Raw genomic sequence first — 20,271 nt, 5'->3', positions numbered from 1 at the left:
AACTAACTATAATAATAACTATTTCTACTTCATCTTTCTAGGGGTATTTTCTAAACATCTTTCTTGAGGTATAGCCATTTTAATAGGTTTATAATTGAAAAAAAAATGATATGCGTTTTATGATACATTGAACCTTAATTATAACTCTTATTTGTTCTCGTAAACTACAATAGTTTAAGTAATTAAAACTGAAAATAGCATAGTAAGTGGCAATGATTTCGTGTTAATCTTTGATAATTATTTCCGGATTCAATTCAGTACTTTTTTGTGAAGTGTATTTTTTTGACGACTGCCACCATTCTTTAACATAACATAAATTACTATATTAACTATTACTAAGTAACTATACAAATAAACTCTGAAAAATAACGGGTGGAATCGTTGACAACACATAATAAATAAATAAACACTGAAAAGTACCACTCCCTTATTTTATCGAAGCTGAAATATGATACACGACAGAGTCGACCAGAAAGCTTCAGCTTTTCCTCTACTGGATGTAAACAATCAAACAAACAAGTGACTTTCACTCACCTCTGCCGTATCCTTGCGTGTGCTTTGCAAAGCTGTTGACAACCGCGTCCACAGCCTCCTTGAGAACCTGTTTGGCCCTGGCGTCCGGCGCCGCAGCGGCGCTCGTCTCGCCGGGCGTCGCCGCCGGTGCGCCGCTGCCGCCCACTCCGCCGCCCAGCGCCGCGATCTTGGGCTTACTCATCACAACTCCTTGCATCGTCAGACGCCTGCGCTTAGCCCTCACTCATGTCTTGGCCAGCATTGCACATCACAAAACACCCAGTGGGAGACGAAAAAAAGTAATACCACTATGTCACGTTATAAACCTCAAATAAACACGAGTTTTGTAAGACAGTATATGAAACACGTCTTCTGTATGATATTTAATCAAGAAAATTCTAAAACTATTCCAATGAACACAATCTACAGAAAAAAATATGTATCTGTTGAATTTTGTCACTAGCACTTAAAATGTATCTTTTGCACTATTCTTACGAGTTCGTAATTTAATATATTTGAACTTTTAGAGGTCTATGTATGAATTAAAGCTCTTGATTAATATTTGAAAATTTAAAGTATCACAAGTATTGTACGAATTGTTTTAAAAATTATCGATGTCTTTGGTGAAATACGCGTCAATCTGAAAAAAAAACAGTTTGTTAGTATTATTTTAAATGTCAAAATGTGGGCAATCAATGATATTGATATTGATGGTAAAGAGTTTGTGGAAATATAATACTTTTCGGTTGAGTTATATTTAAGCTTTGTGGCATATTTCCAAAGCTTTATTAAATAAAACTCAAACATTGAGCTTTTAACGACTTTTATTTTTGCTGATTTTGAATATTTTTTTATTTCTGTTACTTGAACAGGTTTTGGCCGATATGGGTTAGAAGGCAAGTTTTATGAATATAGAGGAATTTGAAATACAACGCTGTTTTTAAGTATTTTTAGCAGGATTTTCAAGTATTTAAATATTTTAACTAACTAACTAACTAACCATCACGCCGCTTCCCCGCAGGGGTAGGCAGAGAGAATAGAGCGCCACACCACTCTGTCCTTGCAAACATTCTTCGCCTCTTCCACGTTCATGCATCTCCTCATACATACCCGCCGATTGTTACGACTCCTAACCTGACCACTTTCAAGTATTTGGCATACCTGATCGTGCCATGTTTTTTTCGGTCTTCCTCTGCTTCTTTTCCCACTAACATTCGCCTCATAAATTTGTTTTACCGTTCTTTTCTCACTCATTCGTTCTACATGTCCAAACCATCTCAACACACCTTTCTTAATTTTATCGATAATGCTTATCTCAGTTTTGCATTCCTTCCTTATTTCGCTATTCGCACATCTATCATACATCGTTTTGTCGCACATTCTTCTGAGAGATCGCATTTCGACTGCATTCAGTCTACTTTCATCCTTCTTTTGCCAACTCCATGTTTCACTTCCATACATTAGAGTTGGAACCAGGACTCCGTTGTGCACTGCCAGTTTAGCTTCCGCTGATAGGTTTTTATTTGCTATAACTGATTTCAGTGCACCATTCACTTTGTTCAATGCTGGGAACTGGGCATTTAAATATTTTAAACAATAAAACCCACAATTGGCATTCCGATGAAGTATTTATTTTGAAAGTAGGCGAAACAATTCTTTTATTTTTAAATATAAAACATATATAATTTTTGTAATTAATATGTTTTAGTACTAAGCAGAGAATCACGTTGCATAGGAATATCATATTATATTATCGCGTGCAAAATTAACCACGCATCAAACTTGACTATGTATAGACGGAAATAATTGAAGATCATGGGACTCTGCGGTTACGAGCAAGCTTTATATATTCAAATTAACACATACACACATGCACACCCAATATGCATGTCTGTGTGTATGTGGAAACCAATAAGTTATTTTACTTAGAAGTATATTATTAGATTAAAACCAATATTTTTAGCTTTTCCAGTTTATTTTTATTTGACCAGCGACCGGGTTTCGTCGTTACCGACATCATCAGACTGGTGGACCCACCAGTGTGATGATGTCGGTAACGACGAAACCCGGTCGCTGGTCAAATAAAAATAAACTGGAAAAGCTAAAAATATTGGTTTTAATCTAATAATATATTAAAATGCAATTCCATCACGAAGTGTCAGTGGATAATATAAATCTATTACTTAGAAGTCGTAAACTTATTGCATGCAAAATTGTTTTAAATTTTATTCATTAACTGTTCAAACTTGATGAAAATTTTATATAACTTCACTTTTGTTTTTAACCACTTTAATTTTTGGTACTTTTCTCCAACCGATTTCGTTAAGAACCTTGTCCTCTTAAGGGATGGACTCGTATATGTCCATCTCTGAAGATAACAGGGTTCTAACAAGAACTGGTTGGAGAAAAGAACCAAAAACAAAAGTGGTTAAAAACAAAGTTTTTGTTTTAGTTCTTATTTTATAAAGTTTTATAGTCGTGCCACAAACTGCAAAAAAAACATTCAACATATATTATACGTCCTCCTCCATAGTCATCGCGTCTGGCTACCACGCTGGAGGTCCCGCGTTCTATTCTCAAAGGGGTCATTTGAGTGATTTTTCACTGTTTTATTTATTTAATTTTACCTGGTACATGAAGCGCAGGGCTGATAACCTTTCAAATTCGGACATATGTTAATTTGAATCTATTGAAACTGTATGTTCGTTCCTTCAAAGTCTTAAACCTCCAAAGTATTCATTAATTTCTACGAAATTATGACACAACGTTTTTATATAGTCGTGACATGTTTTTTTACCATTTTTTTACTACAATGGCAGCACTATCTGTTTGACGTAGGAGCAATATAGACAATACCAAACATTGATCTCAGCAGACAGCTTTTTAACAGCTGCTAAAATATTGTGTACACACAAGCGTTGTGGAACTAAACATTAAATATTTTAAATGAGTGCACTATCTTTTTTTATTTCCATTTAAACAGATGAGAAGATCTGAGGCACAACAAAGCGTGCTTAGATTCAACAATTAAAAATAAATAAATGGATAAAGAAAAACAAATATCGTTATGTGGGAAGAAACCTGTATGAAAGCTAATTCTATTTGAAAATTTCACACGTTTAAATAAGTGATATTATCACAAATCACATTCAAGCTTCAACAGTGAATTAGCTTCTTTTACCGTCATATGTACATTATAATTTACTATTATGTGGATGCCATAGGAGTTGATGGTGGTTTTGACCACGAAGAAACCATCAGACAAGGCTAAATACAGGTTTTAATCTTATCGCATTCATAAAAATAATAGTTAGTAACAAGCCTTCCGGAAAGATTTATAAATTCGAAATAAATTTAATTGAAGACTGCCAGGTGTTAATGAGTTACTTATGTCATTTTTGATTGATATTATTCATTCAATTCAATTAGCATAATAAGATCTGTTGAAGTGCCTGGGAAATATTTCATGGATACAGAATATTATTAATTGGTTTGGTATTAATTTTACGGAATAACGTGATTTAAATATTTAAAAAAAAATACTTGTATATGACACATTTTGAGTTTATTAAAGTAAACACGACTAGTTTCAACCACATCTGTAGTTTTCGAAACTAGTCGTGTGCACAAAATAAAAGTGGTCTAAAACAGGTGTTTTATTAATTTATTTTAATTTTATTTTTTGTTTCGGCATTTACTTTGTGGTAAGACATGTTTCAATGATTAAGGAAACATTTTTTTATACCACTTGAGTTTATTAATGACTGCTTGTTTTGGAAGCTAAACTTCCATCGTCAGGTCTGAATAATAACTAAAATATAAAATAAAATAAAAACTGTTCTATAAATAAGGAGAGGGGTAAGTTAGGGGGAGGGGGTGAGTCGAGGGGCGGAGTTTGAAAACAAAGGTGAAGAATTTTGAAACAATATATTATTCAATAGATTATTTTTAGAATTTATTTTAAAAAGCTTATTGTGACATTTCTACTCCGCGGTAGAAATGTCACACCGCGTGTAAATGTACCCCCGCGGGAGTCACAAGTCCTCTACAAAAAAGAAAAAAAAATCTCATTTGGAGTGTAGCTAAATTCTTGTTCATAAATATGGATTTCTCTACGGACTTTTTTATATTCTGTAAAAATGTAAACATAGTTTTACAAATGTAAAAATTAACTTATAAGCAGAGAAATCCAGATTTGTGAACAAAAATTTAAATGCGTATAAAATGTTGTGAATAAAATAGCCGGTCAAATTAAAAGCGGTATTGAAATTCAAATTAAATTTTTAAGTTGTCTCCTAGTATGTAAAATAATTCTGAAAGGATCTTGCATGCATTTAAATAAAAAGGGCTATGCTTTAGCATTAAATCAAATAAAAATCTTAAATCAATTCTACCCACGATTGACACCCACACTACTGAAAATCTTGGAAGTTCTACATATATGATCCAATTTTGAAACGTTGTTGTTGAATCACTAGAACCTCATTAGAGACATCTATTGGTGAGATGTAAAAGCTTTTTACTGAGCAGAAACTCTTTTATTAGTATGTGAGGTCCGAATCCTGGATTATAATCCCATATAATACATGAGAAACGCCAGATAATATCATTTTCATTTTTATTGTTTTAGCTTATAATTTGACCAGTTAATTTATTTACAACATTTTGAGTGTGTCCAAATACTTGATCAAGTGTTTGGACACACTCAAAATGTTGTTACTGCGATATTAATAATTATGTCCTTTTTACTAGTCATTAGTCGAAAGACAGCGGATTCTGTTGACATTAATATTGCGCCAGTGAATGATAATATCTACATTCCTACTGAGATATCCCACACTCGAACAGAATTTATACATCACAGCAGATACAAGGAAACGTTCACTTTATCGTTAGAATTAATGTTAATGACGATGTAAATTGCCACATAACTCACAGGGATCGCACTGGCATTGATAAAAACATATGTATAAATGAAATCACACGATAATCGTGTAAATATATTATACAACAGGGGTGAAGCTTTTTATGTTTGAATGATACATGTTTTATGTGTAAAATGGACGATTATTATTTACAAATGAGTCCTGATTTCAACCCCAAGCTTTCATTCATATTTTACTATCATATATATGTTCTTATTAAAGAAAACACTTGTTTTTTTTTTACCACATGAGTTTATTTTATGACGACTAATTTCGGAAGCTAAGCTTCCATCTTCAGATCTAATAAAGTTTACATTTAGACCTGAAGATGGAAGCTTAGCTTCCGAAACCAGTCGCCATAAAATAAACTCAAGTGGTAAAAAAACAAGTGTTTTCTATAATAATTTCATAATATCTTACCACAAAGTAAATACCGAAACAATAAATTAAATAAGTATGTTCCATTTATGGACGGTGTCACGCTTATTTTGCTAAATTTTTAGTTTTTTTTTAACATTTCAACATACATGAAGAAAAATATAAAAGTCTGGGCATTTATGGGGCTTACGACCGTCATGGGCGGGTTTAAGTGATCACTTTACACACGAGTAACATTGACCAATTCTACCCATGATTGACAACTACACTACTCAAATTCTTGGATCTTCTATATATTGTTCAAATTCGAAACATAGTGCTTGAATTTACGACATTTTGAGTGTGTCCAAATAGTTGTTCACAAATCTGGATTATCTCAAATTATAGGAGTTATTAGTGCTTGATTTCACTAAAATTTCAATAGACTTCCATATTCTTCTCCATTTATATTGCGATGTAAAAAAAATCTATAATTGAAGATAATCCAGATTTGTGAACAAGAATTTAGACTCACCCAAAATGTTGTAAGTTAACAGTATTTTTTAATATCGTAACATTTTCTTTCGATAATCTTTCGTACGAAGTTATTGTTATTTTGTATATTCTTCCAAGCAACCAATATATATTGTTTAATATATGCGCTAAAGATTACAGTTATTATTGGGGATTTATAATACTTAATAAATTAACAGTTTCGTAATAAATATCTGTCGCTGATCAGTCATTGAACTCTTACGTACTGGTAGACAATAACTCATCAGTTATTAATTCAGTGTTACAAGTTCCGCGTGCTTTAAGGCAGACTTTACATCGGAGCACTTAAGCGCGCTTTTCAAATCAACCTACTTAACTAATTTTAGTGAAGAAAACGCACATAAATTGCGAGTAATCATATATGGGGAAAAGCTTTATGTCTTTATTTTTCTAATGTAAATTAATGAAGATGGAGTGAAATAAACTAAGAGGAAGACGAAAACCTATATTGTAAATGGGTTTGCGTTTATTATTATTATATTTGACAGTATTTAGCTTTATCAACCCTATGCATCGTTTCAAGGGTAGAAATCCATTGTTTGATTATTTAAAAAAATGTATAAGTTTAGGTATTCACGTAAAATATTACTACTGATCTTGTCGCAGTTCTCTCGTCTGTTGTCACTTTATTATTGCATGTACATATATAAATCAATTGCTCTTACAATTTCTAACGGAATTCCCTTTCATAAACAAACATGACGTAAAGTCATTGTGTTGTAAACATACTTTAAAAAACTGGGTAAAAACAAAAGAGATATAACAAATCCTTCCCTTCTTCTTCTAAACTTATGTCACACCCAATGGTGCAAAGGGCACTTTATTGTATCGTCCAGCACCTATGTGCCAGTTCAGATTGATATGAAATAAATATTACAATAAAAAAATCACTTATTTTATTTTGATGCTCCTGGGACCTTTAGCATGGTGCCAAAATGCGTTACCCACTATATCACAGAGGAGGGTTATAAATAGTACTATTTTGTGTGTTTATATTATGCTTTGTGACGGTATAGACTTATTCTAACACTACTAGTAAATCGAATAATGTAAACTGGGCTTTACGACCTACCTCGACATTTCACGAAGACTTTTGAAGTACTCACTCTTCAAGTGCTTCATTTGCAAAACTTCAAGTGTCAAGTGTGGCCGTCTCTAGAGAACAAGCTACTACCACAGAACTTCCCACGCTAGAATTCTGCAAATTGAGTACTTTGGCGATATTTGAGGCAGTAAATGAAGAGTAGGATATTTATGACGATAGAAGAGATATTGAAGAATGGACAAGCGCCGTGGAGTAGTTGACTAAACGATCAGCCACGAAACTGGATACTAGGATTCGATTCCAACCAATCACGAAAAGATTAAACAATTAGATTTTTTTTAGAGTTAAATGCATATTTTTTATTTTATTTCATCGTTTGACAACAACGCTACTTTTTTTTGTAAAATCCTACATATATCATGAATCTCATGACGCTGGTTAACTGGAACCACCTATGGTTGGTTTGATGAAGCTTTTATTTAGAAGATACCCTCAGTATCCAGACTTCCATATTCTTTTCCATCTTTGTTGAATTTTTGTAAAATCCTACATATATAATAATCTCATGACGCTAAATGTGTGAGCTCACTGGAACCATGTATGGCTAGTTTGAGAAAGCTTTAATTAATAGCACAGATCCCCCAGTACCCAGACTTCCATATTATTTTTCATCTGTGTTGTGATATCGAGAGTAGAGACCCAGATTTGTGAATAAGTATTTGAACACACTGAAAATGTTGTTCACTCAATGTTTGTCTGTGAAACTTTGATATGAAGGAAAATAATTAAGTTATTTTTCGTACATTTAAAAATAAAATTGAGTCCTGCCGGCAGTTTGCGTGCTCTAAGGCAGAGTTTACATCGGAAAACTTAAGCACGCTTTTCAAATCAATCTAATTAACTTATTTTAGTGAAGAAAACGCCCACACATAGCTAGTAATAAGATATAGAGAAAAAAGCTTTATGTGTTTATTTTTCTAATGTAATATATGAATTGTAAAAATCATAGTTTGTCAACATAAATTGTTTAAAAAATTGATGAATAAAAATGATTCTGTTGAGTACATTCCTGAGCAGTAGAGAACTAGTCAGTTCTATTTATAGATAAATGTGGAGTTTTCCCAATAAATTAGCATATCCTGGACATATAACCCCTTTGCACTTATATTACCAGTGATTATAACTCTGCATATGCATACCAGAAAAGATCAAAATAATTATATCTTGCGCTGGCTGTGTCAGACTACTGGAAGTATGGCCGCAGCATTATTTATGCGCATACACCCATTCCAGTTGAATAATTTCGTACAAAATGGGCTATAAAAAATACTATATATGTTAATAAAAAAAATAATAGTGCACGCCCGTAGCTGTTCCCACAGCAAAGCAGATATTACACGTGGAGGCACACAGGTTTTTTCGTACTACGAATCAACAGCGGCTCGTGGAAAATGAACTTAAACGAATTGAACACTCGCGAATTAAAGGTGGAGAATGAACTTAATTGATTTGAACGCTTTGTGATTCAAACTTTGTGAGATTGACTTAATCGGCTCGTATTCTTTATGAGTTTAACTTGGAGAATAAACTTAATTGATTTGTACACTTAATGAAAATGAACTTAATTGATTTGAAAACATCGTGAGTTTTCAAAATCAACTTAATCGGTTCGTTTAGTTTATGAGTTTAACTTGGAGAATAAACTTAATTGATTTTTATGTTTAGTGAGTAAAAAATAAACTTAATCGATTTGTTGAGTTAAAGAGTTTTTGAAGCATTTTATAAACATTATGTAAATTAATAATAAGCAAACTCTGTTTCTAATCTCTATATTAGGAAATAATGTGTTCAATGTTTTTGTTTTATTATTTTTATAAATTAAAAATTGTAAATTTATATGATATTCTTCAATAAGCAGATAACGATATTGGATTAGCAATATTTTGGAAATATTTTTCGTAATATATAGATATACGAGTATATCGAATCCTCCTCCGTCTCCCCCTCCCATTACACCGTACATAATCGAACTAGATCTTTATAGAACTAGATCAATAAATATCTAGTTATAAGGAACTAGATATGTATTGAACTAGATCATTTCAATACATCTAGTTAGTTGTTGTATATCCCTGATAGTTATGTTATGCAATTTGAGATTGCTATCTTTTCTGCACTACTGAGGTCAACAAGTTCACAAACCACTTTGGTTAGATTCTAGATTTAATCTATCCCGCCCTTTTGAGAAAACATTGCAACCTAACTGTGTGCTATTTCACTTCAATAAATATCATTCATACTCCTTGATATTACTAATATTGCACAACCTGATACAAATTCGTTATATTTCTATTGTTTATGTATGAATATAATTCAAATTAATAAAACTTTCATAATGTTTCATAAATCAAGCAATATCCATTATATAAGTCCGAATTAAATCTAAAGAAAGGCTCTACCCACACCATACATTTTTTTCTGTACAGCTTTATAGGTAAAGATCTGTCTAATGGTAACCAGCCAAGTTAAAGGGAAAAATCTCCCAAACAAATGTCAGACCCGCTCTCTTATATGGCTCCGAATGCTGGACGATGTATATCACTTACACTTGGCAACTAGAAACTGCTGAAATGCGAATGCTTAGATGGTCAGCTAGAGTGTCCTTTAGAGACAAAATAAAGAGTTCACGCTTTCGTGGAAGCTCGGTAGATTAGACATCAAAAGTTAGGTAGAGGAAGGCAATATCAATTGAAATCCGATTTTAGCAGGTAATTAGTCGTAGCGTAAGTGATATTTTTTAAGAGACAAAAAGGGTAGAAATAGAAAAAAATATTATTATGTCAAGAAATATTTGAAAACATAAAAAATATCAACCCAGACATTTTTCATCTTGTTTCGTATATCCTCTGAAAATACTTATAAAATAATTCGGATTTAATCTCACCTATGTTCGATTGTGAAAATGTTATAAGAGATATTATAAACAATGTCTAAAAACTGTTGGATGATACAACTTTTGAAAAATTAATGCAATATGGATGTTCAATAATGGGCAGAATGGTGAACGTTACATAAGTATACAAAGCAATCACTTAAGCCAGCAAAATGCCAGGTCGCAAGCGCTGTGATGCTGTGTGCTAAGACTTCCATCTACTTCCGAACAAAAAAAGTAGATTTATTGATTCGGCGTTTAATTTGTACAACTTCATTTTCATTTATGCATTAATTTTTATATTATTTTTTAACATCTCATCAAAGATGAAGAAGAATATGGAAGTCTGGGCATTTACGGGGCTGAAGACCGTCATAGGCTGGTTTAAGTGATCACTTTACACAAGTGTTTACTTTTGAGTAGTGTGGTTGTCAATAATGGGTAGTATTGGTGAATGTTACACGAGTGTAAAGTGATCACTTTAACCAGCCTATGACGGTCGCCAGCTCCGTAAATGCACAGACTTCCATATTCTTCTTCATCTTTGATGAGATGTTAAAAAATAATATGAAAACAACTCCTGTAATTGGAGATAATCCAGATTTTGTGAACAAGTATTTGGACACGCTCAAAATGTTGTATTAATTTTTAAATCAAACACAGATTTTTTGAGTCTACTAAGTTGTATTTTATTAACAAAAACTAGTTATGGTATTTTCAAACTAATGTATAAAATGCAACTTAGTAGACTCAAAAAAATCTATGTTTGATTTACAAATGAATACATAAAACTATACATGTTTAATCCCGAGTTGAGACACCAATAACATAAAAATTATATAATAAAATTGAGTACGAGGCACCAAAGCTTACGCCTACATTACAGTTCAATAGTTGAATAAATTATCTTTGACCAGTGATCATATTTGCAAACTTGTGATACAAATTTGAATAAATAAAAAATACGTAGGAACACGGGCATACTATTATAATGCAACTCTGTTTTTTAGGCGTCTTTATTGTTTGAAACGAGTTTCATTGGCCGAGGCGGTTGCAGATATTTGAAAACACATTTCAGCAAGATTTATTGGATAAATTGGACATAATTTAAATGGATTTTTTAATTATAAAAATTCTTTGTTATCCGACACTGGTTCGTTCAGCGTACACTTTTTTTATAGTGGAAATAAACATAACAATTTCAGGGGCCAGAAAGTTAGCGAGAATATCGATAGTTTTATTCATTTTTAATTTGTTTTTACTATAATATCTTAATTATTTTTAAAAAAATATTTTAAGTAGATTTAGTCGATTAAGTCTCGGGATTATCAAATAACCGACATTATTTATTTAAGGCCCAGTATTCGTTAAGTCGCAACTTAATGTTCTCTAAATTCAGGTATCATTTTACATTTTTAATTAATTTCTTCCTCAAAACACCGTTTTCGCATTGAAAAAAATCAGTTTTTCGTTGTAATAGTTATATGGTTTTGAAAAAATGAGTTATTGTAAGGTGAGGATTTAATAAAATTATAAAAATATATTTTCTCTATATTTTGTAAGTGCGTAATTATTATGTCCGCCTCCGTAGTGCAATGGTCAGCATGCTCGGCTACCGTTCTGGAGGTCCCGGGTTCGATTCCCAAGGGGGGTAAAATAAATATAAGTGATTTTTTCACTGTAATATTTATTCAATATTACCTTGGACTGGTACCTGAAGCGGAGGGCTGACCACCTTACCTTCATGTTCAAAAAAACGATCAAGATAACACTGCGTTTATATGACGCAGTGCCCTACGCACCATTGGGTGCGGATAAGGGATTATTATTATTTTTTATGTAAGTATTCTAAAAAACTAAAAATTATCCAACATACATTGTTAAAAAAATCGAGCCTGAAGAGACGTGTGACTTCTCAGGTTGTCGGTCGGTGATTGAATTCTCTGTTTGGGAGTAAGGCCTTAAGAAGAAGTATATGGCAATGGTTTTTTAAAGTTCCTATATTTACAACACAATTACGTTAAGTATATGAAAAGACAATCCATCTCAAAGTGTCAGAACGATCCGTTTATATGTATCCAATAATAAAGTGATACTATGTATGTCAAACTAGAGCGCGCCATTGTAGCATAGAACCGCGACAAGATCAGAAGTAATATTTTTCGTAAATACCTAAACTTTGGTTTGTTTTTAATTATTTACAAAATGGATTTTTATCCTAAGAACGAAATTTTAAGTTGATAAAACTATTTACCATAATATGATCACCTTGCTTTCGTGCAATTAACAATCAAGATAACACGATGCTTTGTCATATGTACCATTGGGCGCAGACAAGGGATGAAGAAGCGCAAGTCAACGAAGATGTAATTTTTAATGTAATTCTTCAAGCAATAATTTATTAAAGAAAAAAACAGTAAGTGTTTATTATAATATATAAATACACAAGTGCAAAAACAAGCGATTCTTTTTAAAACTTTCACAATTGTAAATCAAACATTTTCAAAGCCAAAAATCAAAATATTAGAAAATATAAATCACTGAAAAATACCCCATGAAAAAAAAACAAAAACATTTTGCATAAAAATTTACTTTAACTTAATATAATTAATTTATGTTCAGCGTAAGTCCCCTTAGCCAATCATAAATTTAACTGAAATTAAATTTTAAGCAGAAATTTTAAATTATGCGAATTTTTAAATGGGTTTCAATCGCGATAATTTTTATATCTAGGACAAACTAATAAAAACCTGGGATTTTCCATATTCAGATAAAAACATTAACCCGTTAACTATTTATACATAATAATTGTTTTCGCTTTTGGGACCTTGATGCTTTTAGTATACATTAGTAATTCTGTATCTCTATATATCTAATGGTTGATAAATTATCTTGAATATGTCATTTCAGTCATGGATCTTGTAATAGCACTTAACCTATCACGTTTTGTTTTAAGGTAGCTGTAATCTATTGCAAAAATATAATATTGTAATCAACGAAGGATTTATAGATGGATATTATTAAGAAAAACACCGCAAGTAGAATACATTCAATACATTAGAATGAAATGAGTACATTCTGAAACTTTATATTTAAAATGCATCGCAAAATCTCGCAACTAGTTTTGTAGGTACTAGAAAATATTTGGTATTTTTTGTTGTTATTTTTTTGGTTTCTGTTTTTGAAAAAGAGAAGTATTTACGTTCTTATTATAAACACAAATATATCAATAGTTATTCATTGTTATTAAAAATTGGAATCAAGTTGTGTCTGAGTGGTCTCGAGTCCACGACGCTAATCTCGGAACAACAACCCGATTGAAGTTATTGTCATTATATTCTATTTAATTCAAATATGATTTTAGATTTTTAGATAACTACATGATACATTTTTACATGCAACATAAGTTCGCAAAAGGAAAATTTAACGATGTATCTAGCCGAATTAAATGTTTGAATTCTAGTATGTGCATCGTAATATTACTTCAAAATATCTAGGGTGTCAGTAAGTACCATAAATAAGTTTTATTCCAGTATTAATTTTTTGTAAAAAAATTAAAATTGAATGTGATTAAATTTATGTGGCAAAAAATATGTAAAATTTGAGATGATTGGTTTGATAAATATTCAATTTCGACTAAACCACAGTAGGTACTTAATGTGACAATAATTGGGATCTTATCACTGCGCACCTACTTAGAGGTATTTATTAAATTTCAGTTTAAACCTTTTTAATTAAAGCGTATGTCAATCCATCAAAAGTATTATATTATGTATATTTCTCTCACACAATAAAAAATACCAGGTACCTAACGAGTTTGTTAAAATAATGCCGATTCTTTAGATCACGACTGTACTTATTCATCACAATTAATACGAAATAGACGCTTTTGTATTGAGGTAGATTCAAATTTAGGACACATCAATAATAATCAAGATGACGCCGTCTCTTATTGTGTTGCATTCAAGTCCGTAAGAGGAAAGGAGATATAATACAACCTTGTTTGACAATTAACCTCAAAGGATATTGTGAAAATGTTCCACGATGTCGGGTAGGTACGTACTGCTTTATGCATTTCTCACAATTGGCAAATATATATTTATTTATATGGCAACCGCGATACTAGAATAAAATGCGGTATTGGGCCGAAGTATTTTAAATTAAGAATTCTATTACCACAGATTATTTCAATGCTTTTGTTTTAAAAGCAATAGATAAAAACGTCTGTGTTCTCATTTCAAACATTGTAAATAAAACGTCAAATCATAAACAAAAGAAAGATTGAATAAATATTATTGCGATGGCGGCAAATGGTAAGTCTTATTTAAATTTATTAGCAAATATTGATTTTAAATACTTGAATATGCAAATGGTGTATGTTATTTAGTGTAAGGCGATTTTTAACTCTGAATTACATAATATAACCTTTTTACTAGTTACTTTAAACACTTTATTTACCGTTTGTTTTATATAGAATACATAGATTTTTTTATTCCTATATAAAAAAAAACTTCCTTAATTTTGTCGAGTTATCTATAAATCTTGGTAAATTTTTTAACATACTTAATATATTGCTCATGAATACTGTCAAAACATGGGTATATTACTCATTCGGAAGATATATAGTATTTAATATACACACAACAATTATTTTTTTATGTAGGCAATCTGTGTGTATTTATAATTCTGAATTTTTTAAAGCATCAATCATCAATTTCATACTCAAAATGTCGCATCTAAAAACAACAATATAGTGAGAAGTTTTTAATTTTCAATGAGTTTCGCAATGATTTTTCAACATCATTGGCAATCCTAAAAAGATATATCTTCTAAAAAACTTTCATTTTTAATTACCTGACATCCAAGTGACTCTAAAATCTATCTACGGTTTATGCAACACCTCTTATCATGGCCCTACTTAGGCTTTATATTTATAAGTCTTATAGCCTTTGCCTACTCGAGAGTGGAATTACTCTAAATGTTTAAATTTACTATTACCGTAAAGTGGGTATACTTTGCACCATGGGTGATACTTTGCACCACCTTCTGTAAAGAAATTGTAGAGCTGGTCATCTCTGATACATGTCATTTTTCATTCTACTTTCTATTGTTTCTGATAGATGGCACTTCAATCTACTTTTTAGTTTACAGAAGTAACAGTCGGTCGCTATTGCTTCAATGCGTTTTTCCTGTCCGAACGTAAAGAAACTTTTCTGTCTGAAAATTGTGTCCGAAAAAATCTAGTGGAATCAGTATACTGAAACTAGTTACAACAAGCGAGTGGTCTCTAAATCGTAGGTAGATAGGCCCTGCTTTTCTCAAATGCTGTATTTTTTAGTTACATTGTCAAGTTTTTGTAAAAATAATATTTTTTTAAGAACTGACTTGTATTGACCACATTTGGGGTAACATTGCACCAATTGCAAAGTATTCACAAAAGGCCATAGTTAATTAATTTGATGAAAAGTCTTAAAACAGCTAATACAACTTGACATGTTTGCTAAATATCTATAGGTTTTGTGTACTTACTTAATTCCTGATGGTATATTTTTTTCAAAAATGTCAAGAACACACAAACAGCGGCCTTATGCCAGACGATACTGCGATTTTACACCGAAGAGAGTGGAGCAGTGTTTGGAGGCCATTCGAAATGGTACAATCAGTCAAAGAAAGGCTGAAGAAATTTTCAAAATCCCCAGAAGGACGATTAACTATAAGCTGAAAGGTCAGCACACAAAACCTGTGGGAAAACCTCCGATATGTGACAAGGGCGAAGAGCAATCCTTCGTAAACTGCATAGTAGACATGAGTGAGTACGGTTTCCCAGTGAGTGTTTTTAACATTCGCTACATTTTAATAGCCTATTTGGATAGATTTGGCAGAAGAGTACGAATATTAAAGAACAACGTACCAGGCTCTGAATTGATAAGATCATTTTTGCAAAGACATAAAACCTTGACTGTTGCGAAAACTAGTCAGTTGCTTAATCGGTTGCCATTAAAAGCGTATGACGATGACGTGCGCCAGAGTTTTCAACAGTTTTTGGAAGAAAACAGATTCAACGAAGAATTGAGTCTTAAAACGCAGAAAAACGATACCGATAGAACCAGGTAAGAGCATTGCTCACGATCCAAATGTCGAAATGAACGTTGACGAGACACAAATGCTACCTGAACCAATTACATCAATGATCCCACCTTCCGCATCGAAACTTCCAGCATATCTAGCATTAACTGATTATAGTTCACACGGAAGCTTTGAGGAAGAGGGAGAAGAACAAAAACGATAACTGAAACCAGTTATCGAATTTGTTCTTCCGTTTCATTAGGACCAGTTAAAAAGAAGGTGGGAGAATATGTCGTATTTCGTTATGAAGGAGAAAAATTTCCGGGACAGATTTTGGAAATAAAGAAAGACAGAGCTGTTAAATCCATGCAGGAGAGTCTCAAATCGTGGAAGTGGCCGATGCAGGATGACTTTCTTCAATATTCTTGGAAGGATGTAGCGGGTTCCATAAAAGAACCGAAAATGCAATCCAAAAGAGGTTTCTTTACCGTCCCGGAACTTGACCATATTTAGACCTAATTTAATTTTAATTCCTATTACCTATGTAGTACGATATGTTTTAATATCCACCTTTTATTTTATATAATTTTAAACCTTCAGTATTGAAAAAAAAAATTTTTTTGTTAGATTTTTCAATATTTAAAAAAAAAAATCTATGAAGTGTCTTATTTTTCCATAATTATACAATATTATAATCTGCATTTAGTGAACTGTGAGCCAAAACCCTTCATAAGGTGCAACAAAATTGTAGGATAGCCTTTACTTTGCATCAATTTGGATTCTAGTACGAAAAGTGTAGAGAAAATATCATGGTGCAAAGTTGTACTTTACCCCGGGATACTTTGCACCAAAATATAAATATAAAAAAAAATACAGGCAAAATAGATAAAAATTTAAAAATGTATCAGACATGTTACAGGTATATGTGTTATTACATTGCAATAGTTGAAACCTCAGAAAAAGTAAAAAACCTGATCTGAATAGACAATTTTTTGAAAAAATGCAGTATTTTGGTGCAATGTATACCCACTTTACGGTACTTCATATAATTAAAGTTACTATAATTTATATGTGAAAATACTAGTTTATACAATTCAATGATTCTAAGTTAGCAATGAGGTTACTCAGGTATATGATTTTATTCCTACGATTTTACCCCTATGTTTACATAGGATATGAGCTTACTTATGTACTAGGTATAATCTATCTTTTCATTAATTTATTTGTCACTTTATGGTAAAATCTGTCTATTTTAATTTGTTTTATTTGGTAAATATCACTATTACATAAAATCTATTATGACACGTGACACTTTGTTTTAGACTTAGACTTATATATGGTGTTTGAAAATAATGCGTAATGCATCAGAACACGTGTCACAATAGATTTTAAGAAATCGTCATATTTACAAGTAAAACAATAATTAAAAATAATCATATATAATCTATTAACTTAATCATCACGACACTGACAACATTTTGAGTGTGTCCAGACTTTTTTTCAAATCAGGATTATCTCCAATTAGGAATTATTATGTATATAGATGAAGAAGAATATGTAAGTCATGGAATTACAGGACTTGGTTAAGTAATCACTTTAAACACGTGAAATACTCACCGATTCTCCCCATGATTGACATACACCAATTCTACCTATGATTGACGCGTGTGTAAAGTGATCACCGAGCCTATGACAGCCGTAGGCCCGCTAAATAACCAGACTTCCATATTCGTCTTCATCTATGTTGAGGTGTTAAAAAAAATCACTACACTTAGTTCATATACGCAAGCGTCCAGGAGTCTCGGTTTTTTTCGTTAAAATTACTGTTTAATGAATGAAAATTCTAGGCGAAAATACTCGCAAAATTTCTATAAACTTTTTGAAACCCCCGCGTATTAAAAGTAATAGATAACCGCGCCCACGGGTGACTACATCTACTGTGAGTCTTTTCGCAGATAGTTTCAAAGCAGCAAGTTTTTTTCATAATGGGACGTCGACTAATTAGTTTGGGTAAATCAATTAATATTAATTATGCGGTGCCCACTGTCAAAAGTGAACGAGACACCTGCATTACGGTATAGAGATATTCGACACGAGTTTTATAATGTAAATAAAAATAATCATTATCATAACGTCAGGGTTCCGTGAATTAATTACCGGACAGCGTACGTCCATTAGGTAAACATGTTTTATTTAATTAAAACCGAATTTGTCTAAACCTTTCTCGGCTCCTATTTCGTAAGCACTTTGGTAAAATCCTCAGGGCGCGTTCGTAAATGTTAAAATTATTTAAATTGCCGCACCCGGACATTAGGGCTTTTCTCTATGAGGAGTCTAGGCACATTTAGACCATAGATAAATAAATGTTTAAAAATATAATAATTAAGCGATAGGTGCACGCAGTGGCGTGCACTGATTTTTTAAAGAGAGTTAGAGAAATAGGTTTATTATAAATAAACGTAGATAAAAAAATATAATTATTTTTAAGCCAGTGTTGAAACCGAATAATGTGTGTTTGTCACTCAAAGGTAAAACTTGAATTCGATTAAAGATACAAAAAGTATAAAAATAATTAACTGTGAAGGATTATTAAGGATAATTACATTGACATCATATAATTAACAATCAAAATAACACTGCTTCGATACTATGCAGTGCCCTATACTACATTAGGTGCGTATAAGGGTAAGAATAAAAGGAAATAATAGTCATATTAAAAATATGTTTTGAAAACGTTTTCAATTAATTATTTTCAAGAATTATTCAGATGTATATATAAAATGTGTTTCCTCAGTTACCCTTAAGCGAAAAATACACATTATCGTTTTTTTCTTCAAATATGTAATATGTGGAATAATTTCACCTTTAGTTTGTACTGCAGTTCTTGCAATTTGTAGTTAAGTACATATATTCATGAATGATTTATATGAATGATGGAAGTTTAACTTCCGAAACATGTAGTCTTTAATAAAACTCAAGCGTTATAAAACAAGTGTTTTCTTTAATCATTGTAACATGTCTTACCACAAAGTCAATGCCGAAACAATAAATAAAGTATATTCATATTGTTAATTTGACAAAGTCACGAAACTTAGAAGGGTTCATTTCGAATTCAATTTTTAATTGGTTTTACTATTATTTCTTAAAATACTCTTTGACTAGTGTTTCGATGCATTCTGCATCAATATCTGACACCGTATGTGGATGTTGAGAGGTATTAAGTTTAGATTGATACAGAATCTCCTTCATATTGTAGTTTAATATCCACCAAATCACTTTTTTACATTTTTTATCACATTGATGACATAACTGAAGAATGATGATTCACAACTTGGAGGTTGGAACAAATGTATATGGTAGGTAAAATGTAGTAATAAACTGAAAATCTCTTTTTGTTGACAAAACACTTTCGCAGAACTCCCTATGGCTTTATAGTTTTATAAGGTCGTTTTTCGCAGGTCGTTTTTACGACCGGTTTGACAATATTGTTCCTCTCCGACACTTTAATATCACGCTAACTTGAGCCTTAGGCTTTAATATTGCCTCGATAAAGATTCAAACGCAATTTTACGATCGAGTTTTTTCCCGGCAAGTTATTGTTGAAGTATGGGTTTATTTTTTTACTGGTTTTAGCCATGTTTTGTACTATTGGTGTAATTTAGGTGGTGGAAGATGGCTGGTAATACACGCTAGTACTTTGACATTGGTTTACACAAATAATTATTACTAGGTAGCTTTAAGTGAGTGAATGGTTTCTAGAAGGGACAAACCTAGAATGCGCTTGCCAGAATTTGGGGGTATGAAAAAAAATTATACCCAAAATACCATTTAATTTATTAAGCGGAATTTAAAGCAAAAAAATATTTATGTTAACTGTT

General features: G+C 31.8%; 1 protein-coding gene across 1 annotated transcript in view; it reads right to left on the bottom strand.

Annotated features, from left to right (window-relative positions):
• Positions 1 to 20,271, bottom strand: part of LOC148301125 (protein limb expression 1 homolog) — a 146,490-nt gene that overhangs the window by 108,052 nt on the left and 18,167 nt on the right. The window contains exon 2 of the mRNA XM_088273760.1: positions 535 to 1,153. Within this exon, the coding sequence (XP_088129886.1) occupies positions 535 to 730 (196 nt within the window). The 5' untranslated portion in view covers positions 731 to 1,153. The remainder of the gene's footprint in view (positions 1 to 534; positions 1,154 to 20,271) is intronic.

The sequence above is a fragment of the Brachycentrus maculatus genome, unplaced genomic scaffold (genome assembly GCF_059751285.1).
Source record: "Brachycentrus maculatus isolate JH-2025_06_01 unplaced genomic scaffold, ASM5975128v1 h1tg000602l, whole genome shotgun sequence".
In the NCBI taxonomy this organism is placed as follows: domain Eukaryota; kingdom Metazoa; phylum Arthropoda; class Insecta; order Trichoptera; family Brachycentridae; genus Brachycentrus; species Brachycentrus maculatus.
This window is presented reverse-complemented; position numbering and strand designations above follow the sequence as displayed.